Source organism: Panthera pardus, unplaced genomic scaffold (genome assembly GCF_024362965.1).
Source record: "Panthera pardus isolate Hobbes unplaced genomic scaffold, ASM2436296v1 HiC_scaffold_12, whole genome shotgun sequence".
Lineage (NCBI taxonomy): Eukaryota > Metazoa > Chordata > Mammalia > Carnivora > Felidae > Panthera > Panthera pardus.
Window position 1 is genome coordinate 16,628,883 of NW_026526677.1, and position 12,918 is coordinate 16,641,800.

Here is a 12,918-nt window from a genome sequence, read left to right on the forward strand (position 1 = left end):
TTCTCTAATTTCACTGAGCATAATACCCTCTAGTTCCATCCACGTAGTTACAAATGGCAAGATTTCATTCTTTTTGATTGCCGAGTAATGTTCCACCATATATATATATATACACACCACATCATCTTTATTCATTCATCCATCGATGGGCATTTGGGCTGTTTCCATACTTTGGCTGTTGTCGATAGCGCTGCTATAAACATTGGGGTGCATGTGCCCCTTTGAAACAGCATACCTGTATCCCTTGGATAAATACTTAGTAGTGCAGTTGCTGGGTCGTAGGGTAGTTCTATTTTTAACTTTTTGAGGAACCTCCATACTGTTTTCCACAGTAGCTGCACCAGTTTGCATTCCCACCAGCAGTGCAAGAGATCCTCTTTCTCCTCATCCTCACCAACATCTGTTGTTGGCTGAGTTGTTAATGTTAGCCATTCTAACAGGTATCAGGTGGTATCATTGTGGTTTTGATTTGTATTTCCCTGATGATGAGTGATGTTGAGCATTCTTTCATGTGTTGGTTGGCTCTCTGGATGTCTTCTTTGGAGAAGTGTCTATTCATGTCTTTTGCCCATTTCTTCACTGGATTCTTTGTTTTTTGGGTGTTGAGTTTGATAAGTTCTTTATAGATTTTGGATACTAACCCTTTATCTGATATGTCGCTTGCAAACATCTTCTCCCATTCTATCGGTTGCCTTTTAGTTTTGCTGATTGTTTCCTTCGCTGTGCAGAAGCTTTTTATTTTGATGAGGTCCCGGTAGTTCATTTTCGCTTTTGTTTCCCTTGCCTCTGGAGACGTGTTGAGTAAGAAGTTGGTGCGCCCGAGGTCGAAGAGGTTTTTGTCTGCTCTCTCCTCTAGGATTTTGATGCTTCCTGTCTTATGTTTAGGTCTTTCATCCATTTTTGAGTTTATTTTTTTGTATGGTATAAGAAAGTGGTCCAGGTTCATTCTTCTGCATGTCACTGTCCAGTTTTCCCAGCACCATTTGCTGAAGACACTGTCTTTATTCCATTGGATAGTCTTTCCTGCTTTGTCAAAGATTAGTTGGCTATACGTTTGGGGGTCATTTCTGGGTTCTCTTTTCTGTTCCATTGATCTGAGTGTCTGTTTTTGTGCCAGTACCATACTGTCTTGATTACAGGTTTGTAATACAGCTTAAAGTCCAGGATTGTGATGCCTTTGGTTTTCTTTTTCAAGATTGCTTTGGCTGTTTGGGGTCTTTTGTGGTTCCATCCAAATTTTAGGATTGTTTGTTCTAGCTCTGTGAAGAATGCTGTTATTTTGATAGGGATTGCTTGAAAGTTTTAAAAAGATTGTCATTAAAGAGTTTGAGAAGCATGGCATAGTTCATTCTTTTTCATTGCCATATAATATTGCACTCAGTGAATATTCCACTATTATTCATTCTCTTTTTGATGAACCTGTGAAGTGTTTTCAACTTTTGGCTTTTATGAACAACATTGCTATGAATATCTTGTATAGATCTTCTAGTGCAGGGGGCATCCATTTCTAGGGTATATATACCTAGGAATGAAGTAGAATACGTGCATCTTCAACTTAGGTAATGCCATACTACTTTACAAACTGCTGTACTACTTTATCTCCCACCATTGCTGCAGAATTGCTATTAAGGTTTGACTCATACTCCAAAGCACACTGCTATTGTTTCTCAGGGTTCTGGGGGTTTTGGAGAGAAGTCTTAATAAAAGTTCCATGTACTCTAATAAACTTAAGTCTTTTGAGTATACAGCTTTCACTGGGATATTCCCTACTTTTTTATGGGAGGGAACAAGTTGTAAAGAGGCGTAGATTTTGAATTTTTAATGTGATCCAGTTCTGTTGTTTTAGGCAAATTATTTAAACTTTATGAGCCTAGTGTGTAAAACAGAGAGAATGTCTTTCTTTCATGTAGTTGTTGTTAGTACAAAGTGAGTCAACATGTTTAAAAAATACTTCACACAGTACCCAATTCATAGCAGACACCATCAAGGTATACATTAAACAAATATTTATTGAAGGTATATTTTATGTCAGACTGGGACTGGGGATGGAGAGATAAACAATATCCTTATACATTATATATAATCCTGAAAAATTGGAAACAAATGTCCACCATCAAGATTGGTAATTTTGGTACATTTATAAAATGGCATGCTATACAACCTTTAAACATCACGTTCTCGGGGCACCTGGGTGGCTCAGTTGGTTGAGCGTCCGACTTTGGCTCAGGTCATGATCTCAGGGCTCGTGGGTTGGAACCCTGCGCCAGGCTCTGTGCTGACAGCTCAGAGCCTGGAGCCTGCTTTGGATTCTGTGTGTGTGTGTGTCTCTCTCTGTGCCTCTCCCCTTCTCCTGCTCTTTCTCAAAGATAAACATTAAAAAAAATTTTTTTTAAACATCATGTTCTCAAACATGGGAAAATGTTCGTGGCTATATGAGAAAAAGATTCCAAGAGGATTATACTTGTCTTTTTCATATAATTTATACATTGCATGTTTGTTGAAAAAACTCTGAAAGAATTCAAGTGGATATACATTTCAGTGCTCATCATGGTTAATAATTGGTGGTAAAATTGTGGAGTTTTTTAAATGTTTATTTAGAGAGCACATGCATGCACAAGCAAGGGAGAGGCAGAGAAAGAGAAGGAGAGAATCCCAAGCAGGCTCTGCGGTGTCAGCACAGAGCCCAGCTCAGGGCTTGATTCCATGAAGCATGAGATCATGACCTGAGTCAAAATCAAGAGTCAGATGCTTAACTGAGCCACCCTGGTAAACGTAAAATTGTGTTTTATTTTTTTTATTAAAAACATTTTTTTAGTTTGTTTATTTTGAGAGAGACAGAGGTAGCATGAGTGGGGGAGGGGCAGAGAGAGAAAGAGAGAGAGAATCCTAAGCAGGCTTTGCGCTGCTAGCACAAAACCCGACTAGGCTTGAACTCATGAAGCCGCGAGATCATGACCTGACCTGAAACCAAGGATCAGACGCTTAACCAACTGAGCCATTCAGGTGCCCCTAAAATTGTGTTTTAATACTTTTCTTCCTTATGTAGTTTCTGTACTTTCCAGATTTTCTACAGTTGACATATATTACTTTTATAATCAGAAAAAAAATTGTTATCGGGGCACTTGGGTGGCTCAGTTGGTTTAGTGTCTGACTCTTGATTTCAGCTCAAGTCATGATCTCATGGTTTGTGGGATTGAGCCTCTGGTTGGGCACTGCTCTGACAGCATGAAGCCTGCTTGGGATTCTCTCTCGCCCTCTCTCTGCCCCTCCCCCACATGCACATACACACATTCTCTCTAGAATAAAAAAAAAAAAAGAAAAAAAGGTGTTATCTAAATGAATAGCATAAAGCTTTTACAGGAATGTTGCATATAAACCTAACTAAAAAGGGATATAAAGTTTATAAAAATATAGTTCATTCAGGGATTTAATTTTTTTTAATGTTTATTTTTGAGAGAGAGAGAGAGAGACCGAGTGCAAGCAGGGCAGGGGCAGAGAGAGACGGAGACACAGAATTGGAAGCAGCCTGCAGTCTCTGAGCTGTCAGTACAGAGCCTGACACAGAGCTCAAACTCGGGAGCCATGAGTTCATGACCTGAGACAAAGGCAGACACTTAACTGACTGAGCCACCCAGGCAACCCTAATTTTTACTACTTTATATAATCATATTGTCTAGAGTTATGTAGAGAGCTGGGTAACATTGAGATTTTTTCATAATGACTATTGTCTGAAAGAATTTTAGGTTAATAGTTATAAGTATGACTTTCTTTGAAACTCTTTTCTCGCATTTTAAAGGCCAAGTAGCTCTTCAGTTTTATTCTGGCTTTGTTATATATCTAGGAGTTTCCCATTTGGGAAAATATATAATCATTTGTGTTTTTTTTGTTTTTTTTTAAATTAAAAAAAAATTTTTTTTAACGTTTATTTATTTTTGAGACAGAGGGAGACAGAGCATGAATGGGGGAGGGTCAGAGAGAGGGAGACACAGAATCCGAAACAGGCTCCAGGCTCTGAGCTGTCAGCATAGAGCCCGACGCGAGGCTCAAACTCACGGACCGTAAGATCATGACCTGAGCCGAAGTCGGCCACTCAACCGACTGAGCCACCCAGGTGCCCCAATCATTTGTTTTTAAAACACATATCCATCCTTTCTAGATTCATTTAGATTTTTTTTTTTTTTAGTTTTGATTTAGTTTGTTTGCTTGTTTTAAGTAAGCTCTTTCCTCCTAGCGCCTGGGTGGCTCAGTCAGTTGACCATCCGAACCATGATCTCATGGTTCATGAGTTCGAGTGTAGCATTGGGCTCTGCACTGACAATGCAGAGTCTGCTTGGGATTCTCTTTTTCTGCCCCTCCCCCATTGTCTCTCTCTCAAATGAATAAACTTAAAAAAAAAAAAAAAAAAGCAAACTCTACACCCAATGTGAGGCTTAAACTCATGACCCTGAGATCAGGAGTTGTGTGCTCTACCCACTGAACTAGCCAAGTGCCCATATGTAGGGTTTTTTTTTAATTTTTAAAAATCTTTTATTTATTTTTGAGAGAGAGAGTCTGTGAGCAGGAGAGGAACAGAGAGAGAGGGAGACAAAGAATCTGAAGCAGGCTTGAGACTCTGAGCTGTCAGCACAGAGCCCCACGCGGGGCTCCAACCCAAGAACCATGAGATCATGACCTGAGCCAAAGTCAGACACTTAACCAACTGAGCCACCCAGGCGCCCCTTTGTGTAGATTTTTTTTCTAGTAACTTTTTTCTTTCACTTTTTAAAGATTCTGTTAATGGAATTAAATGGACATTTGACCAAAAAATGAGCTTTTTTACTCTTATTGGTGCATGCATGATAAAATAATAGTCTCAGAAAAATCATTGTGTCTTACAAGACTGCTTGATTGTTAGATTTACTAGGTACTGATTTTTGTCTGACTAGGAATTACTCTTAATTCTGAGGAGAAACTGGAAGCACGATGGGAGATGACAGTGAGTGGATGAAACTGCCGGTTGATCAGAAATGTGAACACAAGGTAAGACTTTTCTAGAGCTCAGATTTTAGTGTCATTGGCTTGTTTTGTGAGCATTCCCACGTTACAGGATAGTATAGAGCTGCCTAATGATTACACAATACAACCGACAAACAACATGCTTTGGAGATTAGGCAGTTTCAGCAGGGTGATTTTTCATTTTTGAATTGTTACATCTTTAATTACAAATTACATATTACACGGAAGTAAAAACTAACACTTGGATACAAAGTGAGATAGACTTATAGTGGCCTGTTAGGAATTCTGGATGGCCTTGGAAGAATATTGCAAATATTAAACACTTATAAGAATGAGTTTATTAGCTAATTCTCTTTGAAAACTCTGAATTTCTTAAACTCCTTTTTTGTTTCTAATCATGGGGTCCTTTGTTCAAATTACTTGGTATAGGGTAGTCCTTCCCCGCCCCTCAACTTCTCCAATTAACAGTAGATAATAATCTCATTAAATTGTATTTTGTTTCAAAATACTTTTCTTTTAGCTCTGGAAAGCAAGGTTAAGTGGATATGAAGAAGCCCTGAAGATCTTCCAGAAAATAAAGGATGAAAAGAGCCCAGAATGGTCCAAATTTTTAGGACTGATCAAAAAATTTGTGACTGATTCCAATGCAGTGGTTCAGCTGAAAGGGTTAGAAGCTGCACTTGTGTATGTTGAAAATGCCCATGTAGCAGGAAAGTAAGTAGTTTTTCCAACTCTTCTGGTAAAAGCCCTCGTCTGGTACTATGTGGGTTAAGTTATGTATATTTGTGGGTCATTGTCCTTAGTTATTAGCACTTTTGGAAGATAATCATTTTCTTACTTCATAGCTCCTTGATACTTGTTTTTTCATTCGGGTTTTATCTGCTCTGAGAAATCTAAATAGTACATGAGATCTCTAAAGAGAAGCAAATTAGAAGTCTTGAGTTTTTTATCTTAAGGTTTGATGAACAAGTGAATTTCCTTTTGAGCCTTTTGTAATGGGAATTACTTTAAACTAGAGAGAAAAATCTCAAGAAGCTTGTAGAAGAAACTGGAAGGTGTTAGGAAAGGAATTACCAGAATTTCACTGAAAACATTTGGGCATTACAAAAATTTCTTTATACAAATCTTCCCGGCTAGGTGATCTTAGAAACACACCTTTCTTTCTGTGGTCATTAGGCATTTTTCTCTTTTCGGAGAGGTGGTGCTAACTAAACTTCCATGGCTCCTGGCCCATTTGACTTGAGTTGTAGATGATAGAGGTTTCTGATCACCCACTCTCTCATACCTCATAGACCTGGTTTTCTAATGGTATCCCGATGTCATTGAAAGGAGCCCTCCGTACAAGAAAAAGGAGGGGGGAACCCTCTACTTAAGTGCACAAGAAATATATACTTGACTTCAAAGATGATACACCATCGATCTGACAGTTTTGTTACCAGCATCACTGTGTTTCCCTTGCCATTAGTGGGACCATTCCTTTTTTTTACTTTATTTTTGATTTCCAGTGGTCTAGGTTTTATTTAATTTAGAAGAGACACACAGCAGTTAAGTTACTATAAAGTCTTGCCAAGGAGTTAGGGAGCAGCCTTTTGTTTAAAGGTACATATCCATTCCCTCCGTGAAGAAATTCTCTTGTTCTAAGAAATGTTTAAAATGACCTTTTAAAAATTTTTCAAAAAAGCAACAACTCTGTAATCCTATTTTTGTGAAATATATCTGTATATATATATTCTCTATCTGTCTGTCTGTCTCTCTGTCTGTCTATTTTCTATGCATATAGAGAGAGAGATCTGGAAGGATGGATACCAAATAGCTGAAAGTAGTTTTCTCTGGGTAATGGGATTTCAAGGGATTTTTGCTTTCTTGTTCGACTTTTCCTATATTTATAAACAGAAACTATGGTTCTGTGTCATTGCCTGGTGTGATACATCTTAAACTTTTATGATTTGCATTAAGTTTATCTTTCATGTTCTTAAACATAAATTTAAAAATTAGAAACTCATTTACTTTGTTTCTAAACATCTTAAAAAGTATTTGTCATTGCCCCCCGCCCCCATGATCTTTTCCAGCTCTTTCTACTGAAGTGTGTTTTTGTGTGTGTGATGGTGGGGGTGTTTTGTATTCTGTATTACAGAACCACAGGAGAAGTTGTGTCAGGTGTCGTAAGTAAAGTGTTCAACCAGCCCAAAGCCAAAGCCAAGGAGCTAGGCATTGAGATTTGTCTGATGTACATAGAGATTGAGAAAGGAGAGGCTGTGCAAGAAGAGCTCCTAAAAGGCCTGGACAACAAGAACCCCAAGATTGTAGTGGCCTGCATAGAGACACTGAGGAAAGCCTTAAGGTAAGATGTTTTGCTTTGGTTCTGTTAACTAGAATATCTCAATTGCGTTTGAGTTCCTGGCTTAAACGGAAATGAAAACTGCTGGACTTGGCTTGGCATGCCACACCAGCCAGGAAAATTGACCCGGGAAAGCTAAAGTCATTCCTCAAGTGTGGTGCTTTCTATTCAGTAGTTTTAGCCTTCAAGTGGTGTTGCATAGTCATTTTATCTAAATCCCCTTCTAATGAAGATGAACAGGGAATGTTTCTGACCTGTTCTCCAATTATGAATTGGCCTTTTGAGGAAAAACTCCTTAGAATGTTTAAGCAGCTCTTCTTTTGTTATCCCCAAGCATATATTTATGTACTTTGGAATATTGGCTAAAGACAGTTTATTAGCCAAAGCAAACCTTTGTTCAGATGCCTTTTTAGTAAAGTAGAAGGAAATGCTATATGCCTTTAAACAGAAGCACAGCAATAACAAATAGAAAATAACTTTTACCCTTATGTAATAAGTTATTTTCAACACTAGAATGAAGTTTTTCATGAATGAGATCTCTTTCAGGAACAAGTGTCTATAATCTGCTATGGCAATCTGAACACTAGTTTGTTCTGATTTGGCAATCCTTCCAATCTAACATCCTGTCTCCAATGCTGTCCACATGAGAAGCTTTAGAAAGTTCAGTTATAGTGAAATCCTGAATGTGTGACCTATGGGAGTAAAGATCATCCCGAGTTAGCTCACTTGTGATTTTGTGTATGACCTACTTCTTGGAGAAAATGCTTCTTTTGGTGTTTATCTTACATGGAAATATCAAAATTCTTAAATTTTGTTAAATGATCCTCAATTTAAAAGTCTTAAATTTTATGTTGTCTTTCACTTGGTTCATAATGTTCTTTTGTAAAGTTAGACTTTCACTTAGATTTTTGTGTGATAAATTTTTCCTCATTTCAAGCCTAGTATAGTGTATAGTAGGTATGTTTTTATGACTAATAAATAGTGTGCTCATTTTTATCATTTTAGAAATTTAGTGAATTGACTTGGTTATCAAAACTGCGCTTATCTCAGTAAATATGTTGTGGTCCTTAGTAATGGATCTCTTAATAAAGATATATATTGTGCTATAATCTACCTTTAACCAAAAGATTCTAATCGAAAATGCTGTAAATTCTGGTTATTTTACTTTTAAACTGACTGGCAGAATAAGTGTAGAAAAAGAGCAAGTTAGGTATATCTTCTTATGTTTTCCTTACAGATGTAGCTTAGTTCCATCCCTGTGTAGTTCTTTATTTGTCTTAATGCATCTCAGAATCTATATAGTATAATTAGATAGCTCTCTGGGACCTTAAAAAGGCCAAACTGTTCAATCCTGGGTTTTGTTTTGTTGTTGTTGTTGTTGTTGTTTTTAATGTTTATTCATTCCTGAGAGTGAGAGAGACAGCGCGAACAAAGGAGGGAGAGCAGAGAGAGAGGGAGACACAGAATCTGAAACAGGCTCCAGGCTCTGCTCCGTCAGCACAGAGCTGTCAGCACAGAGCCCCATGCAAGGTTTGAACCCACAAACTGCGAGATCATGACCCAAGCCAAAGTCAGACGCTCAACCCACTGAGGCACCCAGGCGCCCCACCCTAGCTGGTTTTCTGTAGTAATATATTTAGTATCAAGGTTAGGTTTTGTTTGTTAAGGTATCTGTTTTCCATGTAGACCTCTTCCATAGGCTTTTCTTACATATTTCAGTAGGCCAGGAGAGTGAAACAAAAAAAAATTCAGATGAAACCATAGTAATGTAAAGGAAGACTCAGAGATCCCAAATGTTAGGTTCTTCAGGCATGGTGATGATTATTTCATAACCCTAAGTTCTTATTTTTCCTTTAGTCTTAAAGGTTAGCTGAAGTTAAATGTTCTTTTCTATTAAAATAAAGGGGATTTTAAAGGAAATCTTGGAGATCTAGTTTATTTTCATGTTATATCTATATTTAAACTATTTACATAACCATGCTGTGGTTGATATACCAGGTTATTTACATAATCTCTTTAAATATAATTTCTGAAGTAGAGTATTTGCCATCTTCTCCAACCTGTTGGAATATGTCAGTAGCTATACTGAAAATTTTTGTAGCATTTGTGTATAGAAGATAAAATAAATAATAGATAAATACGTTGATCCTTGAACAACACAGGGGCTAGGGGTGCTAACCCCATGCAGTCAAAAATCTGTGTATAACTTTTGACTCCCCCAAAACTTAACTACTAATAGCTTACTGTTGACTGGAAGCCTTACCAGTAACATAAACAGTCAATTAACATATATTTTGTATATTATCTGTATTATATACTGTATTTTTAAAATGAAGTAAGCTAGAGAAAAGAAGATGTTTTTAAGAAACTCATAAGGAAGAGAAAATACATTTACAATATTGTACTATAAAAATTCCATGTATGAGTGGAGCCGCACAATTCAAACCTGTGTTCAAGGTTCAACTGTATATGAGTTCTACTATAGAATGTCAGTGTTCTTTCATAACTAAATCCCTCTTGCTCCAGAATTTGCTATGCAGAAATGTTAGCAATGACTCAGAAAGCTAAATTTGGCCAGTTAGGAACTTAAAAATATAAAATGTGACAGATATATAAGGTTAAATGTGCTACCTTTTTAAAAGAAGTCAGAATGCAGCTTTTCTGCATGAAAAACTAAGCAAAGAGAGATTTAGGTTGCCTGGAGTTACAGGGTGATAGCTTCGAAGTCAGGAGTGAAATACTCTGCCAGGATTAGTAAGCTGTCAATTTTGAGTGAACTACCTTAATCATAAGAACTATTAAAAATTTATCGAAAGTAGATTTCACTCATCTAAATGTGTATAAAGTGATTTGTTTATGTTTTTAAGCTTTTATATGTATACACATATATATTTAAGATATTACACATTTGGTCCTTTATAGATGTGAATTATCCCCAGTATGGTTACCTAGAAGGTTAGTTTAAAATTTTTATATTATTCTGGACCCTAGACATTACATAATACTCTTGGAAGAGTGACATCTAAACATAGATATGGCAAGGGAAACAAAAGCAAAAATGAACTGTTGGGCCCTCATCAAGATAAAATATTTCCGTACAGCGAAGGAAACAATCAACAAAACTGAAAGGCAACTGAGGGAATGGGACAAGATATTTGCAAATGACATAGCAGATAAAGGGTTAGTATCCAAAATCCATAAAGAATTTATTGAATTCAACACCCAGAAAACAAATAATCCAGTGAAGAAATGGGCAAAAGACATGAATAGACACTCTTCCAGAGAAGACATCCAGATGGCTAACAGACACATGAAAAGATGCTCAACATCACTCATCATCAGGGAAATACAAATCAAAACCATAATGAGATATCACCTCATACCTGCCAGAATGGCTAAAATTAACAACTCAGCCAACAACAGATGTTGGCGAGGATGCAGAGAAAGAGGATCTCTTTTGCACTGCTGGTGGGAATGCAAACTGGTGCAGCTACTGTGGAAAACAGTATGGAGGTTCCTCAGAAAATTAAAAATAGAACTACCCTACGAGCCAGCAATTGCACTACTAGGTATTTATCCAAAGGATACAAAAATGCTGATTTGAAAGGGCACATGCACCCCAATGTTTACAGCAACACTATCAACAATAGCCAAAGTATGGGAAGAACCCAAATGTCCATCAACTGACAAATGGATAAAGAAGATGTGGTGTGTGTGTGTGTGTGTACATATATGTGTGTGTGTGTGTGTGTGTGTGTATGTACACACACTCACACAATGAAATATTACTTGGCGATGAAAAAGAATGAAATCTTGCTGTTTGCAACAACGTGGGTGGCACTAGAATGTATTATGCTAAGTGAAATTAGAGAAAGATAAATATATGATTTCACTCATATGTGGAATTTAAGAAATAAAACAGATGAACATAGGGGAAGGGAAGGAAAAATAAGATAAAAATAGGAGGCAGACCATAAAAGACTCTTAAATACAGAGGACAAACAGGGTTGCTGGCGGGGTGCTGAGTGGGGGGATGTGCGATGGGAGTTAAAGAGGGCACTTGTTGGGATGAGCACTGGGTGTTAAGTGTAAGTGATGAATCACTAAATTCTACCCCTAAAACATTATACTATATTTTAACTAACTTGGATTCAAATTAAAAAACAAAAACAAAAAACAAATGGGGGAGGCTGGGTGGCTCAGTCGGTTAAGCATCTGTCTTCGGCTCAGGTCACGATCTTACAGTTTGTGGGTTCAAGCCCCTCATTGGACTCTGTGCTGACAGCTCAGAGCCTGGAGTCTGCTTCAGATTCTGTGTCTCCTCTCTGCCCTACCCTGCTCTCACTCTGTCTCTTTCTCTCTCAAAAATAAATAAATATTTTTAAAAATTAAAAAAAATACATGGTTATGAGGTTCCTTTTTCTTCTGTTTTTTTTTTTTCTTGGCCATTTTAAAATAGCTCAACCTGTGTAACTCTGTTAATATATAATAAGTACAGGGGCGCCTGGGTGGCTCAGTCAGTTAAGGGTCCGACTTCAGCTCAGGTCATGATCTCGCAGTCCGTGAGTTCAAGCTTCACGTCCAGCTCTGTGCTGACAGCTCAGAGCCTGGAGCCTGCTTCGGATTCTGTGTCTCCCTCTCTCTCTGACCCTCCCCCGTTCATGCTCTGTCTCTCTCTGTCTCAAAAATAAATAAATGTTAAAAAAAAAAAATTAAAAAAATAAAAAATATATATATAGTAAGTACAAAACTGTGTTTGAGAAGTGCATGGGTGGTTCAGTCAGTTAAGCGTCTGACTCTTGATTTTTGCTCAGATCATGATCCCACGATTTTGAGTTTGATCCTCACATTGGGCTCTTGCTAGCAGCGCAGAGCCTGCTTAGGATTCTCTCTCCCTCTCTCTGTCTCTCTCCTGCCTGCTTGAGATTCTCTCTCTGCCCCTCCCTCGCTTGCACTCTCTCTCAAAGTGAATAAACATCAAAAAAAAAAAAAGTATAAATAGCTCTTTATAATTTAAGTATAATGGCAAAAAAAAATTAGAAAAAAATGAAACGTCTATACAAAAGAAAATACTACCCAAGTAGATTGCAGGCTGACAAGTTTTTTTTTTACAATTTTTACATCTAGTGAATTTGGTTCCAAAATCATCTTGCTTAAGCCAATTATCAAAGTGTTGCCAAAACTCTTTGAGTCTCGAGAAAAGGCTGTTCGAGATGAAGCAAAACTAATTGCTGTGGAGATTTACAGATGGATTCGGGACGCTCTGAGACCCCCATTACAAAATATAAACTCTGTCCAGGTGAGACACAAAAAAATTTTTTTGGTTGTATTTGCATAAGGTTAATATGAAGATATTTCCTTCCTGTTGCTGATATTCTGTCCTTACAAATAATTATTTTTTCATTTTTAATTTTGAAATCCTTTTTTTTTTCTCTCAGATAACTGTTTCTGATGTTATTTTGTCTTCTCAAGTTAAATACCATGCATTCAGTGATTCTAGTATGTCAGTGTTGAGTCTATAGCAGTTTAAAAGATCCCTTTATCATGCTGTTGGGTAGCAGGACTTAATATCTATTTGGACAAAG

General features: G+C 37.4%; 1 protein-coding gene across 4 annotated transcripts in view; it reads left to right on the plus strand.

The window, feature by feature from the left end:
* Positions 1-12,918, plus strand: part of CKAP5 (cytoskeleton associated protein 5) — a 113,518-nt gene that overhangs the window by 36,539 nt on the left and 64,061 nt on the right. For all 4 annotated transcript variants that reach the window (XM_019412339.2, XM_019412342.2, XM_019412341.2 and 1 more), the window contains exons 2-5: positions 4,926-5,019; positions 5,516-5,709; positions 7,130-7,336; positions 12,461-12,632. In XM_019412339.2, coding sequence (XP_019267884.1) covers positions 4,963-5,019; positions 5,516-5,709; positions 7,130-7,336; positions 12,461-12,632 — 630 coding nt within the window. In that variant the 5' untranslated portion in view covers positions 4,926-4,962. The remainder of the gene's footprint in view (positions 1-4,925; positions 5,020-5,515; positions 5,710-7,129; positions 7,337-12,460; positions 12,633-12,918) is intronic.